This window comes from Phytophthora infestans, genomic scaffold, assembly GCF_000142945.1.
Source record: "Phytophthora infestans T30-4 supercont1.36 genomic scaffold, whole genome shotgun sequence".
Classification (NCBI taxonomy): Eukaryota; Oomycota; class Peronosporomycetes; order Peronosporales; family Peronosporaceae; genus Phytophthora; species Phytophthora infestans.
This window is the reverse complement of record NW_003303723.1, coordinates 281,209-301,217: the sequence shown is the minus strand read 5'-3', so window position 1 is coordinate 301,217 and position 20,009 is coordinate 281,209. Positions and strand designations below refer to the sequence as shown.

Below are 20,009 nucleotides of genomic sequence, written 5' to 3'. Positions count from 1 at the left end.
CGTATCCGTGAGCTGATGAGTCGTGACTTCTTCGTGTTGCCGTTCGTCTCCCTTTGCTTGTCCTGCCCTTCGTTCTTGGCGTTGCTCAACTGGTTTAGGTCTCTCACCGATTCTCGACGTTTGGCTCTTCGTTCTCGTGTCATTGTTCGTTACACCTCGATACTCGCTACGTGTATTACTCGGTCGTCCTCGTTCTTGCTGTAGTTTGTGTCCTGTATGTACAGCAGACTCGATAAGTTCTGGTTGCTCACGTAACTCGCCTTCTTCAGTCCAAACACGATTCGGGTGGTTGCCCACTGCGGTTCTTCGTGGCGCCCCGGCTGGCGGTATCACCTTCTCGCCTTCCGTAGCCGTCGTGTTCGTCCTACTCTCGACATCGTCCATGGCCCACGTGACACGTCGTTTTGGCTTCTTCGTGTTTTTGTCGTCCTTGGTCTCGGCCGTCCTGCTCAACTCGTTCTGTCTTTCGTTACTGTCGTCCGGAACTTCGTCACAGTCTATCATCACCACGTTTTGCCCTGCTTCTGTCACCGTCCTTGGCATCTCGTTACCTTCTGTGACGTCGTCCACGCATGAGGTCTTGCCCGCCGTCGTCGCTTCATCGACATTCTTGTCCTCGGCTGTCATCTTTTCGCGTGCGTTGCGCTCTACGTCCTCCTGACGCCTCCTGTTCGCTCTTGTCATCGGTCTTGACGAATTCGGCAGCACTGGCTGTCTGGCGACCCTCAGTGGTGTCACAGGCTTCGCCGCTGCCATCAGTTCTGGCCGTACCTTCGTCGAGTCTTGGCCTGTTGCCTCGGCGTCGTGAGCCATCGCTCGTGTTTCATCCATGTTGATTGCTGGTGCCACGATCACCTCGGCATCGTTCGCGCCTTCTTCAGTTGTGCCTCTAGCGCCGTCGTTATATTGCTTCCTGTTACCGTCCTTACTCCGCATCTTGTGAAAATCAGAGTGCCCTTCACTGAATGTGCGTCGTCGTCCTCGTCTCTTCCGGCCAGCTGCTGCCAACACGTTTACCGGAGCGCGAGATAGCGCATCTGCTACCACGTTGGTATTGCCAGGACGATATTCCACCTCAAAATCGTACTCTTGGAGCGTAAGAGCCCAGCGATGCAATTTTCCGGTTAGGTTTGTGCTTGTCATTAACCACTTGAGTGCTGCATGATCGGTGACGATCACAAATCGTCTTCCATAGAGGTAAGGTCTAAACAACTTGATCGGCCACACTACTGCAAGACACTCCAGTTCTGTGATTCCATAATTTGCTTCCGTGTTGCTATTTACTTTACTTGCAAATGCCACTGGTTTCCAGCCCTTGCCTTGATCTTGCATAAGGCATGCGCCGAGACCAACCTTGCTAGCATCAGTAACCACTCTAAACGGTAGGCGGAAATTCGGGTAGGCCAGCAGCGGCTTGCGAGTTAGAACAACTTTAACATGCTCAAATGCTGCTTCTTGTGCCTCCGTCCACTCCCATTCAGCATCTTTTCGCAGAAGCTTGGTCATTGAAGCCATCAATGCGCCAAATCCTTCCACAAATCGTCGATAATAACCAGCATGATGTACGAAACGTTTTACTTCCACAGCATCAGTAGGTCGTGGAAATTCCCGTACCGCAGTCACCAACCTATCAAGTGGTCGAACGCCTTTAGAACTGAGTTCGTGTCCAAGATACTCCATACTTTCAGTCGCGAATCGGCATTTCTTTAGTCGTAGTGTAAGACCAGCGGCTGCCAAACGCTCCAATACACAAGCGACTTCCAACACATGCCGTTCGATCCCACCGCGAGTGTAGATTACGATGTCATCCAGGTAGACTAAGCAGGTTAGCCACGTCAGACCTCGTAGAACACTATTCATCATTCTCTGGAACGTTGATGGAGCATTTGTAAGCCCAAAAGGCATTCTAACAAACTGATATAGGCCTTGTTTTGTCGTAAAAGCAGTCTTCTCTTTGTCTTTAGCTGCCACTCGAATTTGCCAGTACCCGGATCTTAAATCTAGAGTTGTAAATAAGACTGCTCCACCCAATGCTTCCAAGGTTTCATCAATTCTTGGTAAGGGGTAGACATCCTTCCTCGTTATCTTGTTCAGAGCTCGATAGTCCACACAAAAGCGAATCTCGCCGTCTTTCTTTCTTACCAACACTACAGGAAACCCCCAAGCGCCGTTGCCTTCTTCAATTACGCCTGCACCCAACATCTTCTTGACATTCGTCTCGACCACAGTGTCCTCCATTTGTGCAAGTCGTCTGCGTTTTAACAGAATAGGGGCCTCGTCGCCCGTCTCTATTTGATGCTCCACGTCGAGTGTAGTAGCAGGTGGGCAGTCACCTTTGTCCGCTACTTGGTTCCTATATACCCTCAACAAACGCTTCATGAGCTCTCGTCCACCTTCGTCTTCGATGCCGATTTGTAGCTCGTCCTCGTTTTCCAACGGAGTCTCACCATCTCCTAATTCACGCAACCATCCCAGCAATTGATCGCGTTGTAAGACGCCATTCATTTCGAGGATCTCCACATTTTCCTCGATTGGAATCCACGTCCCTATTTTTTTCTTTGAAGGAAGCTTGACCCTACCACCACTTGCATTAATGGCGGGTACCACCGCCTTTCCGTCTCGAACTTCCGTCACTGTCGTAGCCAACAAGATGGATCCCAGACGAACTGTGGGTATGAAGATGCCTTTCTCCCCATCCTCGCCTGTCACCGCGATCTCTATGGGCATTACTGTACCTCCACGTACTTGGGTTTTTCGCGCCATGCGCACTGCCGCAACCTTCACACCTTTTGCAGCGTCACTAGTCTTGAACGGTATTACTACCGAACGTCCTTCTTCCTCATATTTCAGCTCATTGGTTCGAAAATCCATAACAGCGCCGTGATCGTTCATGAAGTCCACACCAACTAGGAATTCGTTATAGCAACCCTTGACTATGCATGCATCCACGCACACGGTGTCGCCAAACACGTTCTCCAACTGGAAACGCCATACTCCTAGAGCGTCTAGTAGGAATCCTCCTATTCCTTCGACATAATCCACTGGTGCTGAGCACGACACTCTGTCTCCGTACTTCACCCAACTCGTGCCAGCGATTGTGAACCTGGCTCCACTGTCAAGCTTCACGTACTTTGTTACACCGTCGACCTTCATTCGTGCTGTAGGTAGTCCGTCGTTAGCTTCCACGTCAGATACCTTGCTTTCGGCTCCTTCGGTACTGCATCGTTGTACGAGGCTAACTCGTGCTCGTCCGCCTCTACCTGGTTCACCCTCTTCATTCCGTCCTTGTCGACGTTCCTCCAGCTGTTGAACTGCGTCTTCGACTTGTCGTTGGCGGTCTTGCTGTAGTTCAACTTTATTGGCTTGTTGACGTTTGCTCTCTTGGTCGGCGGCATGTCGCTTCTCCAACGCACGCTTCACTTGCTGCCGTTTCTTCTGATTACAGGCCAATTTCCTGGCCACCCGCACCCTGGCGATGTCTTTGCTCACCTTATCGTCATCACCCGTGCCATACTCCAGACTCTCAGGTGTCAGATTGGTCTCTACGCCGACGCCTTCCTCAGATCCACGCGCATTGTTGTCGGAGCCAACTTTCTCGACGCCGTCTTTCGGTCGTGTAGCGTCCAAACATGCATATCGCATGGCCGTCATCGCTGGACGTACTGTTGCTACATAGCAAGCTGCCCGCTCACTGTCTTTCCCGGCTGCCTCGGTAGCCATACACTGCCACATTTCCTCCAGCGAGTCCGCGCCACTTGTTGCCATCGGCTTCGTTACTTCTTGCACGTCCTTTCCGTTAGTGGCGTCTCCCGATCTTTGGTCTTCCTTTAACTTCCGGTTCTGCTGTCGAACTTCACACTCGGTCGACCATCCTTGCTGTATCCCGTTTTGCTTCATCTCCGCTGACTCCGTTGTCACGTTGGTGTTTATCGTCATTCCTTGAGCTCTTGTCCCGCTACCTTGGACATCTGCACTCATCATCAGCCGGGGATCGTTATTCTCCGGTCGCCGTAACCCCTCTACTGCGCCGGTTCCGCGTTTCCCGCCACCTTGTTGTCGGTCTTACGCTTCCGCAGATTCTCCTCGTTCTTGGCCTTAGCTTCGGCATCGGTACATTCCTTGGCCATATGACCGTACTGATTACATGCGTAGCATTTGGGTCCCGTTGGGCACTGTGCTGCCCAGTGTCCATTCTTGCCACACTTCCAGCATGCTTGTGAATTCTGCGGTACTCTTGGCTTCCCTGGTGGCTGTGTACTACCACTTCGTTGCTCTTGTCGAGGTACTGCTGCTTGTCGTACAGCGGCTTTCTGTTTCTTGCGCTGCGGTTTCACATCTGACTCGTCGCTGCTCGATGTCGGCGGTTCAACTCTCGTCTTCTGCGCCTTCGCTGGCTTCTTGGTTTCTTTCCGTGAGTTTCTGGCTGCATTCTCGGCAGAGCGTTTCCGGCTGGCTTTCTTGGATTCATACCAGAACTTGCCGTTCCATATGCGACCCGATGGCACATCCCACGTGCTTGAATACTCGTTCCATACGCCTTGTGGGTTCGTAAAGAGGGCTAATGTGCCATGCTCTCCCTCCGCAGCTGTCATCCCACCATTATTCGCGACTTGCAACTCTGCTGGCAATCCTGTCCCGCCAATCCCCGGAATCACTAACGTTTGGCCGGTTGTGCCACCAACTGGTACCAGATAAGGACTTGGGGCTATGGCCCACGGCTGTCCTATGTTCAGCATGCCCTGCGCCACATTATCCATGGGATCGTCGATTTCATTGGCTTTATCTACAGCCTCTTCCAAGGTTGCAGGCTTCGGTCGCTGTTTCACCAATTTCTTCGTAGTCTTATCCAGGTTTCGGTAAAACTGCGCCAATAGAATGCGTTCACTGACTTTATTACGACCAATCACATCTCGCAATGCTGCCGCGAAATCAGAGTACGTTTCTCCAGGCATCATCCTGCGCATGTTCACACGCCATTCTGCTGCCGATTTATCCAGTCTCTCCCCATAACGTCGTAGAAGTGCTTTCTTTAAGTAGGCCCATGTCCGGTCACGTGATGGCAATCGTCGATCCATATTCACCCACCAGCGTGCGGCATTGTCCATAAGCTTGTTTCCCAAGATAAAATACAACGCATGGTCTGACCATTTCCGACGTCCAGACTCAGCGGCTCCCTTCAAGGCTAAGTCCACCCTGTCTATCCACGTCGAGACAGAGACCTTTGGCGAGGGAGTGAAGGTCGGTAACTCTAGGTCCTTCACGCTCCTGCGACTGGATTGTCTTTCACAGTCTTCATGTCGTTCCCGTTGGACTTGACGCCTCCGTCGTTCTCCTCGTACATGTCGCCCATGCCTTCCGTGTCGCCGTCGGCTTTCCTGACGCCCTCGTTGCTCATCAGACTCGGCTGACCCATCACTGGAGGCGCTCGGACTTTCACTTGGTTTGCTACTGTCGTCTCCGCTACTGCCGTCGCCATCTGGATTCACCCCGCTGTAGTCGACTCCACTATCGTTGTCATTAGGAGTACTCCAGTCCGACGAACCGCTGTCTCCACTATCACCATTGTGACGCGCTTCACCAGCACGTGATCCACTGTGTCGCAATACCCGGCGACCAGCTTGGAACCTCTGGGTTCTCGAAGGAGCAGGCTGCAGCTTCGCGACCACGGTCGTCAACGTCTGTATGGCGGACGTCATCGCTGTCATGTCCACGTGGTTGCTTGGTGCAGTGCCGCTACTCACGGCCGTACTGGCCATTAATTCCGCACCATGTTGGTCCTCATCATTGCTTTGTTCATCGGGCTCTCCATCCTCACTGGGCACACGACGCACTCTCTGTACACGGCGACGATACTTCCCACGTGCACGCCCATGTTGTCCTTCCTTGTCAGCTCCACGGACTTCCTTGGTTGACGCTTGTAGCTCGGCTACGGCCCTCGTCAGTCGCTGCATTGTGGCTGCCATACCCATCGTATCCTTACTTTGCGTTCCTGCTGCATCTTCGCCACTCGCTTCCGCTTCGCGGCTCCGCGTGCAGTCCTTCTCATCGGTGGCTATGACCCGTCCGAGTTCCTTGACATCCTTATTCTTCGAGGTCGATCGCTGCTGATTCGCCGACGCTCTCCGTTTGATCTTCACCGGCTTCGATTCTGCCTGATCCACCGCTTGCCCGGCTGCTTGCCGCTTGTCCTCTCTCTTTCGTGTGTTCACCGGAACGGCCACTTTCCGTACGCCTTGGCTTCTCGTCACTGGACGCCCAGACTCGGAGTCCGTGCTGCTGAGTGAACTTTCTTCGCCGGCCTTCCTGACTCGCCGCGCCTTCTGCGCTTTCTTACTTAGAGTAGTGACTGTCGCAGCAGTAACCATTTTCGTACCCCGTAACCTTCGTAACCCGGCGTAACCACTAGCCCGTTTGCTTTCCTGTCTTTCTGAACTCTCTTCGTTGCTCTGAGATAGCCCCTGTATGACCACCATGTAGCGAGTTGCTATTCCTCCTGCCCGACTCGCTGGGCAAATCGTATAGTTTATGTGCCTGCTGCGCTGTCTGTCCCTAGTCCGTAGTTGTTACTTGATAGTACTCGAAGACGTCACTGGCCAACAGATGCTCCACTGAGCCCTGTGCCGGAACCTTTGGCTCCTACTTTTTGTATTCCTTCTCCTTAGCTAACCTTACGTAAGCTAATAGAGGTTCGTTCTTCGTTTTCGTTCTTCCTTCTTCGTCCCTGAACAGATAGTCTCCAGTCAGATCACCCACGTCCTCGCCGAAGCACCGTGACGTCCCGATGCGATCCAGATCACGCTCAATCTCAAAGCCACTTGGGCGTACGCCTACGGCGCCTACCCTACTCGTGCGCGGCCACCACAGCAAACTCGGGTACTCTACTTCCCCTGTCTGGTCTCACCGTACGTCGCTTCGCTTGTCCGTACGTTCTCCTCCTTGGATCCTACTTGTCCTCCGTTTCACGGTACTGCAGTGCGTCCACCACAACCCCGTACGTTCTGTCAGCCACACTCTGTGCCTCAACAGCGCTTTCGTTCGTCTTTGTCTTGTCGCTGACTGTACTTCCAGCCCTCGACCGTCTTTCGTCTCTCGTCACACACCCCAATCTACTTGTCTCGTCCTTTGCAAATTCGGAAGTACCCACCTCCTTGCTCTTCTTGCCGTCTAACGCCACCGGTCGCGACGGCTCGCCGTCTGCGATCTCCGTCCTAACCGTGTGTCCGCTGAATCCGTTGGACTCCTTCCGCCCTTTGGTCGCACCCTTTGCACGTTGAAGTTGGCTACGTGCCAACGTACACTCTTCCGAAAGATCTTCGGTAGACCACGTCATCAACTTGTTACACCATGTCGAAACTGAAAAATCCACTACAAAAATTCCGCCCGGAACTGCGTTTTCGTGTTCAAGCTCTTTGGTTGTTTGTTCTAACTGTAGGCGTTATCAGTACGTACCAGTCGACGAGAGCGCTCGAGACAGTGCATTACCAAATAGGATATAAAGGCAGACCTTTGCATCATTTTTGGGTACACCAAATCGCCCTATTTCTAAATTTGGGTCCCTAAGCCCGAGCTCCATACGTTGCGTTGCACGGATACCTACAGGCTCGGTGAAATGGTGCGCGTGGCGGTGGTGGGCTGCGCCCACGGAATGCTGGATGACATTTATGCGACCGTCAACTTTGTCAATGAGATGGACCCGGAGAACCCCGTAGAGCTGCTGCTATGCTGCGGTGATTTCGAGTGCATGCGCAACATGCGGGACCTGGAGACGCTGGCGTGTCCGCCCAAGTACCGTGCGCTGCACGCCTTCCATCGCTATTATAAACAGGAGAAGACAGCTCCAGTGCTCACCGTATTTGTTGGTGGTAACCATGAAGCCTCGGGGTACCTGAAGGAGCTGCACTACGGCGGATGGGTGGCCCCGAACATGTTTTATCTTGGGGCAGCAGGAGTCATCAACGTGGCCGAACTACGTATCGCTGGACTGTCGGGTATTTACAAGCAACAGCACTACACAGCAGGTCGCTTCGAATCCATGCCATTTGACAACAATACTATGCGTAGTGTGTACCACGTCCGCGAGCTTGAGGTTTTCCAGCTCTCACACGTGCAGCAGGTGGACAAGACGCCACTGGGCGTGTTCCTTTCGCACGACTGGCCAAGGGGGATTGAGCAGTACGGTAATGTGTTGCAATTGCTGCGCCGCAAGCCCTTCTTTGAGCAGGAGGTCAGAACCAACACACTGGGCAGTCCTGCCGGCGAGTTCCTGATGTATCAGCTGCGCCCGCAATACTGGTTTGCTGCACACTTGCATGTCAAGTTTGCTGCCATCGTCGTGCACCCTGACCAAACGACTGATGCAACGATTAATGAAGCTGTTGAAACAGAGAAGACACAAACGAATAGTGGACAGGCTGCCGCCGCCAAGCCGTCACCTAAGCAAGCAACTACCAAGTTCTTGGCGCTTGATAAGTGCCTTCCTCGTCGAGACTTCATGCAAATTCTGGATTTACCTTCTTCAGGAACTTCACCAAATACTACGGAAGCGCAGAAGAACGGATCAGGCCTATCGATGGGCGAAACAAAACTAGATGCAGCCCAATCCGACGATGCTGCCAAGACACAAGTGACTGGGCAAAACATTAAACGCTCTTTGCCACTTAAAATCAAGTTTGATCTTGAGTGGCTTGCTATCTTACGCGCGACGCACCACCTTGCTTCGTCCAGCAAGTTTGCACCACGCGTACCTCAGGAGGAAATGAAAATCGAAGACAAGGACATTGCATGGGTAAAGCAGCGTTTGCAGGAGTTTGTTTCGGAGAAGAAGCTTGACAAGATAGATGGCGAGTGGATCACGGACTTTGTGAAGACCGCACCAGGCCACGGTGAAGAGGAAGGACCCGTGTTGGTGACGGGGAATCCTCAAACTGATCTTCTTCTGGAGCTGTTGAAGCTTCCGCACGTTGTGACCGCACCGTTTGTTAGTGGGGGGGATGCGAGTGACCCCAACGAGATCGACTTAGATGACGACGACGGCGATGCAAAGCCGATGGATACCGATGTCACAGCGAGCAGTGAGCTAAATATCAGCCCAGAAGCTACAGAGTCAACAGCACCACCTGCGGATCCGTGCGAAATCGACCTTGACCTTTAACACAAATACTGTAGTCCTGGTCTACTGCAACAGACCCGGACCATTCAATCTATTTTAGCAATTTGGTCCGAACAAATAGCACTAATTTGAACTAATTTCCAAAGCTGGAGGCATGAAGACTTGGGTGCGCGAGGCGTCGAAGCGGGCTCGGCAGCCACACTTCGGGCCTACACTAGAATATGGGGTGAATAAGGCACTGCTGTAAGTGTGCTACGCTCTTTATGCTCTCAGTCATCTACGGTTGTTACTCATAATGCACGCGGTCGTCTTGCAGTGATTCTGCCTTGCAGTCGGCATTTGTGCAGCTGGACTGCGATGACGAGACTCAAGCGTTCCTCGATGTATGTGGACTGGTTCTCGAATTACGCAACAACATGGATAGTAATTAGTCACGGCCAACGCCTATGTGCTGGAAACAGACTTGCACGGGTGGAAGTGTGTGGCAGTCCCTTGGCTCCACCGTTCTCGGGCTCTTCTACTCCCTGACCGACGCGAACGGAATTCTTGGGCGTAAGTGCCCTAGTCGGCGCCAATGATGTTTCATTGCAGCACCGCAGTGGACGAATTCCGGCTCACGACTTTCCTCTTGCTTTTGTTTGCATAGGTGGCCAGATGTTCGTGCTTTCACAGGCTCAAGTGCAGAGGCTCCTTCACCCCTTGGGTGGAGGCGGCGGCTCTCTGCTTGATATTGGAGCTGGTGACGGAAATGTGACCGCGTCGCTGGCCTCGCTCGTGACCCAAGTGACCACTACAGAGGCTTCTGCGCCCATGGTGGCCACCCTGAACGCGCGAGGTTACAACAGCGTGCAAACCTGCGACTTGCAGCACGAATTCGTGCAGTCGCGGAAGCCTTACAATATTATCAGGTGCGTTGTACAGTAGCGTCTTGACAGCCTCTTTGATGTGCTCCCTTTTTCTTGACAGTTCAATGCTGCGATGTGGTTAATTCGTCACCATATTATTTTGACGCATTGAAATTGTTGTGTTGTGCGTGTCAAGCATGCTAAACGTGCTGGACCGCGCTGATAAGCCGCTCACGATGCTTCGCGAGATACGGGAGATGCTGGACCCGCAAAACGGTCTCTTCCTGCTGGCTGTGGTGCTGCCGTTTTCGGCTTTTGTTGAGCAGGGAACGCAACGTGTGGCGCCAACCGAAATGCTGCCGATGCGAGGCGGCCTCTGTGCCGAGGGCGCATCCTTTGAAATTGCGGCCAGTTTGCTGCTACGGAACGTGCTGCTTCCAGCAGGTTTCAAGCTTCGGCACTTTTGTCGTGTGCCCTATCTGTGTCGTGGGGATATGCAGCAGCCTTACTATGTGCTGTCGGACGCGATCTTCGTGCTGGAGGTGGGCGCTAAAGAGTCAAGCTGAAGTGATTATCTGCTGATAATACAGAGCAATCCGCCTGCTTTTCAGTAAACCGAGCGAGCAAACGCCGACAACACTCCACAAACGCCAGAGAGACGACAGCTTTATCGAGCCACTCTGACGGTGCTGAAATTATAGCGCTGCGCCGTGGCTTGGAGAAGCCGAGCTGAACGGCGAACTGGCCTTGGCTTCGGGGGCGTAACTACAATAAGAAAACCGTACGCGTGCACAAAATTTAGCTGGCAATAGTTTGAGGTGCCCTAGTGTTGCATGTAACAGATACATGTAACAGATATTAAATCTTGACTTCTGCCAAAACGAGACATGCCTAGGATAGCGGCGATCTTTTCGGCGACTTCTTGACCACCTCGAAGTTACATGAAGTGGCAGAAAAGTTAATTCTCATGTGCCGACTAAGTGCGAGCACTATCGCACTTAGAGGGGCAGAATTTGATTCTGGTATTCCAAGTATTCAGAACAGGCTTCTCTCTCCACAATTCAATTTGCGCTGAAGCGGAGACTTCGTAAGTGCAAGAGAAGCGACTCAAATCGAACTGGGCCGTAGACGACGTACACAATGGCGCCCCTAGCTGAAGCATCCGCGCCTACAACGCCCGGTCTCGAGTTGGCCTCCTTGCTCAAGCAGAAAACCGTAGAGGAGCCACAGGAGCCGCAGTGTGAGGCTGAATGCGAAGAAGACAACAACGCAGAGATCACAAGTACCACAACAGACGGCCCCGAGCCCATCACACAGCTAAAGACCGAGGCCGATGAGGCCCAGCAGCCTTCCAAGAAGCGTGTGCGCTTCGACCTTGCGGACGTCGTAGAGTTCGAGCCCACCATGTGGACAGCCACAGTCTCCTCCGAAGGCGTGCCGGTGAGTTCAGTAACGTTGTCAATCGAACAGTTATGACGAGGGTCTGACAGATATGTTTGTAATCGTTATTAATAATACTGCAGCTTGGCATGTCTGTGGATGTGCGTCGCCGTACCAAGCGCCCACTGGACACATACGAGGACGAGCGCGTCTCATATCGTGTAGACCGTCAAGACTATATGGAGCTAGGCTACCTCGAGCCTGAAGAGAGGCTGGACATCCTTGAAAACGCCGGTCACTCCATCTCAATTATTAGCCACGTTGAGCGTGAAACTCTCCGTATTAACCGTGAACGATGGGAATCTAACGAGTACGACCTCATGTACCAGTATGGACTGGGAGAGGTACCATTGATGGAAGACGGTGACATGGAGATGTTGCTGCATGAAGAAGAAATCGACGATATTATGCACGTAGACGTTTGCAGCGAGGACGATTTCTTTTTTGGATGCGGCGGCCGGAATATGGTAGTGGACTCGGAGGTCCGTTTCGCTATGGAGGATTTAGACGCGTACGACGCCATCAACACCTGTACTTACGACGACGTGAGCATTGATTACGCCGCGGACTGCATCCTGGGCGACGATGAGAGCTCGGATGAGAACAATGAGCTGCCGTATGCTGTTGACTCGTTCGACTCTCCTCTTAGCTGCGACCTGCTTGAGATGGGCACGTCGCCTTGCGACGTCTCAGAGTCCACAAACTGCATTCTTGCTGCTACCACATCTACAAGTTGCGCTCAGTCCGTTAGCGTCAACACAACCAGCACAAGCAATCCAACAGAGGTCAGCCCAGTGGAGGCCGCTCCTGTTGTTGCCATGTAAAGTCGTCAAGTTAGGCACCGTGCGTGTATTTACCACTGATGTGTTATACATGTAAACTGTATGTGCACGCTGCGCCTTCCAAGTCCCCCCTGATCGAGTGAAGTAGTCAAGCATCCCATCGGTATTTAGTAAGCAGGGGGAGGGGGGCGCTTTTCCCTTGTATTTTGCCCCCTTTGGATTGTTGATAGCAGATACATGTAGTTTTAATAGGATAGCCCTTCTCGTATTATTATTGCTTTGAAGATGAAAGTCCCAGCGAACTGAAAAGCCCATGCTTTCCCTCCACCTCCGTTTATTCCCACTGTACTACTGTAGTACTAGTTCAGTAGTACTACACCTTGTACTACAGTTCTTAGTAGTATTTTTGGTAATACTACAGGCAAAATAGTACTACAGTTTTTAAAGCTATAAATTCATTTCGTACTTAGTTTAGCAGAAACGGTACAAACAAAATTGACGCCTTCGAGCCACAGACTTAAAAAAGAAGCTACGCACATTTTTGGCGGTAGCTCCCTTCGTCAACATGGTGCTCTCCTCCGTCGCGCGTGTGTCCACGCGCTCGCTGCGATGCTCGCACGCTCTGGCAACGCGGTCGCTGTCGACTTCGGCGCCGTTCGATCCTCAGGTTCCGCACTATGATGTGGTGGTCGTGGGGGCCGGTCTTGTGGGCTCCGCTTTGGCCTGTCAGCTCAAGAGCAACCCTGTGTTCAAGGGCAAGAACGTTGCGGTCATTGAGCCCTCTGCTCCTCCCGTTGCGCCATCGGTAGAGAAAGATTCGCCCGACCTCCGTGTATTTACCATCACTCCTGCTAGTCAGAAGCTCCTGGAGAGCACAGGAGCATGGAATTTTATCGCGGACGGCCACACTGCCGTATTCAAGGACATGCAGGCTTGGGACGCTATGGGTGACGGCCACATCCGCTTCGACGCGAAGAAAATGGACAAGGAAGTGCTTGGTCACGTGGTGGAGCACCGTGTGCTTGTGCGCGCACTACACGACCGAATGAACCAACTAGCCGCCGACTCGGGCGACAGCGCCCCGCTTAAACTCTATTGCCCTGCCAAGGTCAAGCACTTCCAGCGCCCCACGGCTGTGTCTAGTATCTCAGAAATTGGTCTTGAGGACGGTCAGCGCATGAAGGCGGACCTTGTGGTGGCTGCTGACGGCGGAAACTCCATCATCCGCACGCTCTCGGCTCTCGGCACTTGGGGCTGGGACTACGACCAACAAGCTGTCGTGGCTACCGTCAAGACCGACCGTGTGAACGAGACGGCTTGGCAGCGATTCTACCCTACGGGTCCTGTGGCTCTGTTGCCAATGCGCGACGGATACTCGTCGGTGGTGTGGTCGTGCACTGCCGACATGGCCAAGGAGCTCACGGCGCTCAGTCCCGACAAGTTCGTGGCGCGTCTTAACGATGCGTACTCCGCCCCACCAATGATCCCCGTGCCGCCTGAGTTCCCGGGCATCCCGGTGCTCTCGGACCTGGTCAAGGGTGTGCACCACGCGGCCAACACCATCATGTCGGCTGCGGCTATGACCGAGCCGTTCGTCGCCCCACCCAAGGCTGTAGCCACGGTTGGCCACCGCTTCGCCTTCCCGCTCAAGTTGAAACACGCCACCAAGTACATCAAGCCTGGTGTTGCCCTAGTGGGCGACTCTGCCCACACGATCCACCCGCTTGCTGGTCAGGGACTGAACCTTGGTCTAGGTGACGTGACTGCTCTAAGCAACCTCCTTGTCGAGGGTGTTAAGAGCGGGGAGAACCTCTCGAGCGAGTATTTCCTGCAGCAGTACGAAGACGAGCGTATGAAGGCCAACATCACCATGCAGCTGGCTATGGATGGCTTCAAGCGGATGTTCGGCCCCGCCCCCGACGCGGTATCTGTGGCACGTAATGTGGGCATGGGCACGCTCAACGCCGTGGAACCGCTCAAGAACCAGATCATGAAGTACGCGATGGGGTTGTGATGGGGTTGTAGATGTGTCTTTAGTAGACAAGCAATAGATGGCGAGTTGGCTGTCGTATCAACTGAGAACATAGGATCAACTTCTATTACGTCTTGCTCATCGTCTATTCCTCTTTGAGTTGTTTGTCTTGCGTAGAAAACAAGTGCCGATTTACTTCAAAGATGGAGATATCGCCGATGCCTGGAGTGGCCTCTGTGTCATCTTCAAAGCATGTTGTCCCTTCAGGTAGGGGTACTGTGTGCGTGTCAAGGATAGTGGCGTAAGAGCCGAGTCCTGGAGTGGACAGTAGGTTGACAGCCTTGTACATCACCAGTGAGAACAGATAAGTCACGACGATCATCGCCGGTACCGCCACTGCCCAGTGTTTGGAAGGAAAGTAGGTGAATCCGTAAACCTCCAGCGTCGCCTCGGGCACGTACGCCCACACCAAGAACAGAACTGGTTCAACGAGGTTAGATAAGCTTATATACCCTGAGACTTTGAGCTTAACCGTACCGTAAAAGAGGGCAGAAGCCAACCAGCCTCCAAACCCGAACAGCTCCATCCGCATGGCGTGCAATCGCTGCATCTCCTTAAACGAAACTTGAGTTGAAGCCGGTGGTATTACCTCAGTCTTCACTGCGTCATGATTCTCATCGCATGCATTGAAGCGTTGCGGTGAGCGTGTAGCAGCTGAAGCACTCGCCACCTTCTTACGGACCATCACTGCAGTGGTGTGAAACGCAGAAAAAAACGTTAATGCTCAAAAGTCTATTCGATTGAAGAGGTGATCTTAATAACAGACACCTGCACAACCTGATACAAGCATTCACACTTGACGTGGAAGCAACTCAGTGCCGTCGTTGTCGTTGCCACGCGGGACCGAGTTGCCCAGTGCACGCTTAACCTGTTCGGTGCGCGACACTGTGCGCCGTAGCTTGCGGAAGAATCCAACCGGAGGGGCGTTAGACAGCGGATACACATCGTCCGTATCAATATTCTTGGCCAGACGGAAGCAACGAGCGCAATGTTCCTCCTCCAACTCACGCCGTGTGATGATTCCGCGCACGTTATTGTGACGATTCACTACAACAAGATGACGCAGACCAGCGCTGCGAAAGAGACGATAAGCACGGACAAACGGCGCCTCCTCTTGAATCAGATAGGGCGTCTGGTTCATGTATGGCGTTAGATCCACCCACATGCCTCGGTCTTCTTCTGACAGCGTGTAAAGTTCATCTCCCGCAATGCGACCAGCGTGGACAGCAGCTCGAAAATCCTGGTGCATGGGACTTGGAATCGGATATCGAGGGTAATGTGCCTCCATGTCGTGATACGACAGACAGTAGTCGCTAGCAAAAGGCGATTCCAGTAGTTTATCATCTACGCGAGGCGTCACATTTGATTCCAGGTCTCTTGGGCGACGACGACGCAGACCACCCGTCGGTGTCACGTCTGGCTGGGAGGAAGCAGGATGCGGTTGGCGATGGAACGGCTTGGGCTTTTCAATGCTAAAGTCGCTATGGCTCAGCAGCACATTCAGCTGTTTCCGCAGTATAACGCCTGCGAAAAAGCGACTACCGAAGGTTGGATCCTCCACGATGACAGGGAAGGCGTTGTGTTTCGTACTCACAAGCAGATCGAAGATAACACCGGCTCGCTCAACCGTACGCAGCGTCTTCGGATTCGCAGTCATAATGTGCTTAACACGCAAGAAGGCGCCGCGAAGTGGTGGATTCCAGTCCAGGAACGGCACGTGACGCAGATGAATGTGGATATCGTAGATTCCTTCGTTGAAATAGTTGCCCACCCAGCGAGCAAAGAACGACGTGAGGATCAGCGGCAGACCAAACTCGATGTTGCCAGTACACTCGAGGATGATGACAGTGAGCGAGATGGTCATACGAGTCACGCCACCGAGCATCGCCAGGCTCCCCACAAGTCCGTAGGTTCGTGGATCTACAGCTTTCAGTTGTTGTAGACTTGTAAAGTAATTAATTACACGAGTCCAGAGGCGCCCATAAGCTGCACCGATCAGCAGTGCCGGTACGAACAACCCGCTTGGGATCTTGAGACCATAAGTGATACACGCCAGTAGCAGCATCATAAACCAGAAGACCACGAGGTTTCGAACATCAAAAGAGTCCGGCGGCGCGTGGAACAGATGCTTGATGGCTGTTTCTCCTCCTGTCAACATGAGGGACGCCAGGTCATTGTATTGACCCTCAGGACAATAAAAGCGCAGCAGTTCTTTCTTGTATGGGTACTGCACAGTCTCGTCGGCTTGGAAGCACTCAGCACCGTCCATCGAGACACTCGCACAGCTCTCACAAATGCAAGCCGAGCCGTTCTTTTTCAGCATTTCCATCCCAAAAACGAAGGCTTTGTTAGGCGCTTCTGCGGCTCCTGCTGTGTCTGCAAGGTGAACGACATCTTCACGCGCTTGGGGCAAGTTGTGGCATTTACCGAGCAAGAAAGGCGTCGAGAACAGCAGCGAAGAGATCAAAACTGACAGCAATAGAGCCTCCACCCAGGCCACACCTCGCGTACGAACCCACCGAGAGCGTATCCTCGCTAAACGGGTGTTAAACCCATTGAAGAATGCTCCTTGCAATCCGCCACCAATACCCATGAGAATGAACAGAGGCACCTCCCATATCTGATACGTACTGGAGGTAAATGGTCCGAAGCTAAAGCTTCCCGTATGGCTTCCAAGTGTACCCCAAGACAAGTTATCGTTCATTCCGGATAGGAAAAATGCCAGCGTGAAAGTTGCCGACATGGCACAAAACAGCGTTCTCCACGTGAGTGTCTGGTTCCAGAACGAAGCGCCTTCTTCTAGCACGAACAATACTCCACCGATAGGCGCTCCGAAAGCTGACGCCACACCAGCCGCAGCACCACAAGCAACAAAATCGCGCTTCTCTCTATCATTTCGGAAGCCTGCGAAATAGGAAAAACTATAGAGCGCGTAACACTTAACATGGGATGGCACCGAGAAGATTTACGGACGCGGCTTACCTTGTGTCGTAACCGAGAGTCGACGATTTGCCCTGTGAGAGACCAGCAGCAACAATCGCACCACTAATACAGCACTATGAAGTTAGAGTGTCATTCCTCCAACTATTTTACTCTTGAAGATAGCTAGACGCACCTGTGAATCATAGGGCCTTCTTTTCCGACAGGGAGGCCGCCAGCAACGGAGCACACAGTGCCGATAACTTTGCAAAAGAATGTTCGCAGACGCAACATGCGTGGAATTTTCATGCCGTTAAGTGTCGTCTTGACCTCCGAGATACCTGAAAGCAACAGGTTACTGTAATGGGTATCCGTCACTTACACAACTGAGAAACACCAAGAATGGACATACCTGACCCAGCAGCTACCGGTTCTCCAAACGACGTGACAGTCGCAGCAATTGCTACAAGTGCGAGGTTGAATGCCACGATGGTCCAGAACGTGGTGCCGAAGAGCACGTGCTTGGCCAGCTCGTGGTGAATGGTATACTCGAGTAGGTGCTGCTTCAGTGACATTAGCAGCGTGGTGAAGTAAAGCATGAATACCGCCACTAGCGCCGTAATGACACCGGTGACGAGTGTGAGGAACCAACGCGCGTAGATGAGTCGGTTCTTCTCCTGACCATTGCGGTACTTGTAGCCCATGCCCGATTTATTCACCACACTCTCGAACAGGTCTGCGTCAAGGATTTTTTCACAAGGTTAGTCCCGCAGTTTTGTACATGTACAATTCTCTGTATCGTGGCATTGTTGGGCATCGCACCATAGTCTAGACTCTCGAGGTCGCCGCATTTCCACAGCATCTCTCTCTGCCTCCGCTTGTATCACTGTCTCTCGCCCGACGTTACAGCAAGCTAGGCGGTGATATAATACAAGAGGAGTATGCGGTGAAGTGCAGGGGCTTCGTTGCTAGTGGCCGGAGGCAACGAGTGACGAGAAGGAGTGACAGTAAGCGGGGTTGCATGCAGGGAAATCTACCTGTACACACGGTGTCGCCATTGGGCGGAACATCCGTCTGAGAATTGAAGATATCAGACAGGTTTTGGCCAATCATAGACAGCTTTGAATAGTCTGGGATCCAGGTTTTTGCCAGGGTGGAATTGAGCTTTTTTGTACCGGTACCTTAGCAGTAGTCGCATAGATGCTGCAAAGTAGTGGTGCTAAAGTTGCCAGGCTATCGGTATTAAATCGGTGAATACCGATTCGCTGCGAAAGTCCACTTCCCCTGAAATTGATAATGGCTATGAGCTCTAAAACCTCGGCTCCTCAAAAGCTCGTCCGAGGCTTGCGTGCTATTAATACTACTCGTTGGAAGATTTGAAAACACTCCAAAATCATCCGTTTTAATGGATACACGAGAAAATCATCCGTTTTACCCTAGATTATAATCCGTAACCAGGACAGATGCTGAAAGATTCAGAGCAAGTTTCATCGTCCTCAGAGCAACTTTGTTCAGCTGGTTTGGCCAAGTTTGTAGTGATCACCCTGAAACTCGAGCTCTTCTTCACAGAATTCATGTTATCCTTGCTTCTGGTTCATGCTAAATAATTCACGTTTTCTGTGGCGTACGAAAATCTGGTCCGTACAGATGCTCCAGGTAGAGCGTTCTTCTCGCTGGGCAGAGCACTTGGAAGTCGGCAAATAGACAGCTCAACAGCGGGAACACGTAGTAACGCGGAATGAGAAGATGTTTGGCGTACCGATCGATCTGTAGACACTTTGAACACGCATGCCAGCAACTTGACGGGTGAGTGCCTAGCATTTCGACACCATTGGCTTCTGAGTCGGTGAACACAAACACATCCACATAGAACCCGTAGGCTTTGTCCACAAGTCGAGCGGGGATATTCCAGTCACGGTCTCGTGCTACATGGATGTTGCTGTCGTACACTTGGAGTTCATAACCCTCTGGAACGGCCCACCGACTATTTCGAAGCAGCTCGTAGCCTTCCAGGGTCATGCCAAAATCGGCGTCATCGTCCCAAGGAATGACAGATTGAGCACGAAACTGCCCCAACAAGGTGCCGCTGTCAAGCCAATAGTCGACATCGCGCTTGTTGAGCATTGCACTGAAGACACGCACGAGGTCTGTGATGGACTTGGTGCGCTTACGAGCAGTGACACAAACTTCCGGGCGATAGTAGTGGGCATCAATGTGTCCTTCAAGCTCCGCGCACCAAAAACTACGAGCTCCATTAGGCAGACCACGCATTAGAGCATGATCAGACTCCGCAAGCTCGGAAAGCAGCCACCAACACAGCGATGAGATGAGCATCGACGCCAAAGTACCCGCTGTCCATCGAGAATGTAGCAAGTCACGCAATGCTGGTCTCCACACCGTCATGAATCGATGCATTCCAATAATTTGTTTAGACATCGATGATAAGTCGCTGGATATTCCACAGTGTGGAATATCCACACCACGCGCAATTGGTGTCAAGTCGCCGCCACCGGTGTGCAGTATAAATTCTAGGGATCGCGCTTCAAATCCCTGGCTACAGGAATTATCTTATCTGAGTGGATGTCCACTCAGATTTTTCCCAAAGCAGCTTTTCCTATCCCAAATATTACACTAACAGTTTTATTTTAGATAAGAAGTCCCGTGAAAAATCTGAGTGGGCATCCACTCAGATAAGATTATTCCGTACAAGCTACTGTACCTGTGACGGGGTCACACAGCACCTTGCGCTAGAGGAAGTTATCTTCCGAGAGTATATAAACTCTCAGTGAACGACAGTTCACAGGTCCCCTCTTTAATTAAAGAGAGCGAAGTAACATAAATAAGGTAGTATATTTATAGGTAGGTTAAGTTTGGGTTAATAC

At 52.2% G+C, this 20,009-nt stretch overlaps 9 protein-coding genes across 9 annotated transcripts; 4 read left to right on the top strand and 5 right to left on the bottom strand.

Moving 5' to 3' along the window:
- Positions 1-5,257: 5,257 nt before the first annotated feature.
- PITG_14568 (uncharacterized protein) lies at positions 5,258-6,365 on the bottom strand (the record flags this gene model as incomplete). Its single annotated transcript, XM_002898426.1, has 2 exons — positions 5,258-5,463; positions 5,543-6,365. The coding sequence occupies 2 exons, from the start codon at positions 6,363-6,365 to the stop codon at positions 5,258-5,260; spliced, it is 1,029 nt and encodes a 342-aa protein (XP_002898472.1).
- Positions 6,366-6,943: 578 nt separating this feature from the next.
- PITG_14567 (uncharacterized protein) lies at positions 6,944-7,330 on the bottom strand (the record flags this gene model as incomplete). Its single annotated transcript, XM_002898425.1, has 1 exon — positions 6,944-7,330. One exon carries the CDS (start codon positions 7,328-7,330, stop codon positions 6,944-6,946), a length of 387 nt encoding a protein of 128 aa, XP_002898471.1.
- A 279-nt stretch (positions 7,331-7,609) lies between these two features.
- PITG_14566 (lariat debranching enzyme B) lies at positions 7,610-9,151 on the top strand (the record flags this gene model as incomplete). The annotated part of the gene is made up of 5 exons (XM_002898424.1): positions 7,610-8,332; positions 8,453-8,480; positions 8,595-8,623; positions 8,669-8,981; positions 9,111-9,151. The coding sequence occupies 5 exons, from the start codon at positions 7,610-7,612 to the stop codon at positions 9,149-9,151; spliced, it is 1,134 nt and encodes a 377-aa protein (XP_002898470.1).
- Positions 9,152-9,260: 109 nt separating this feature from the next.
- PITG_14565 (uncharacterized protein) lies at positions 9,261-10,708 on the top strand (the record flags this gene model as incomplete). The annotated part of the gene is made up of 5 exons (XM_002898423.1): positions 9,261-9,352; positions 9,426-9,492; positions 9,571-9,661; positions 9,756-10,017; positions 10,151-10,708. The coding sequence occupies 5 exons, from the start codon at positions 9,264-9,266 to the stop codon at positions 10,518-10,520; spliced, it is 879 nt and encodes a 292-aa protein (XP_002898469.1).
- Positions 10,709-11,026: 318 nt separating this feature from the next.
- On the top strand, positions 11,027-12,283 carry PITG_14564 (uncharacterized protein; the record flags this gene model as incomplete). Its single annotated transcript, XM_002898422.1, has 2 exons — positions 11,027-11,394; positions 11,478-12,283. The coding sequence occupies 2 exons, from the start codon at positions 11,095-11,097 to the stop codon at positions 12,216-12,218; spliced, it is 1,041 nt and encodes a 346-aa protein (XP_002898468.1).
- Positions 12,284-12,708: 425 nt separating this feature from the next.
- On the top strand, positions 12,709-14,190 carry PITG_14563 (ubiquinone biosynthesis monooxygenase, putative; the record flags this gene model as incomplete). The annotated part of the gene is made up of 1 exon (XM_002898421.1): positions 12,709-14,190. The coding sequence occupies one exon, from the start codon at positions 12,742-12,744 to the stop codon at positions 14,188-14,190; it is 1,449 nt and encodes a 482-aa protein (XP_002898467.1).
- Positions 14,191-14,293: 103 nt separating this feature from the next.
- On the bottom strand, positions 14,294-14,758 carry PITG_14562 (uncharacterized protein; the record flags this gene model as incomplete). The annotated part of the gene is made up of 2 exons (XM_002898420.1): positions 14,294-14,628; positions 14,686-14,758. The coding sequence occupies 2 exons, from the start codon at positions 14,756-14,758 to the stop codon at positions 14,294-14,296; spliced, it is 408 nt and encodes a 135-aa protein (XP_002898466.1).
- A 240-nt stretch (positions 14,759-14,998) lies between these two features.
- PITG_14561 (Chloride Channel (ClC) Family) lies at positions 14,999-17,989 on the bottom strand (the record flags this gene model as incomplete). Its single annotated transcript, XM_002898419.1, has 5 exons — positions 14,999-17,129; positions 17,191-17,253; positions 17,324-17,468; positions 17,540-17,863; positions 17,950-17,989. The coding sequence occupies 5 exons, from the start codon at positions 17,987-17,989 to the stop codon at positions 14,999-15,001; spliced, it is 2,703 nt and encodes a 900-aa protein (XP_002898465.1).
- Positions 17,990-18,735: 746 nt separating this feature from the next.
- On the bottom strand, positions 18,736-19,530 carry PITG_14560 (uncharacterized protein; the record flags this gene model as incomplete). Its single annotated transcript, XM_002898418.1, has 1 exon — positions 18,736-19,530. The coding sequence occupies one exon, from the start codon at positions 19,528-19,530 to the stop codon at positions 18,736-18,738; it is 795 nt and encodes a 264-aa protein (XP_002898464.1).
- Between the last annotated feature and the right edge of the window lie 479 nt (positions 19,531-20,009).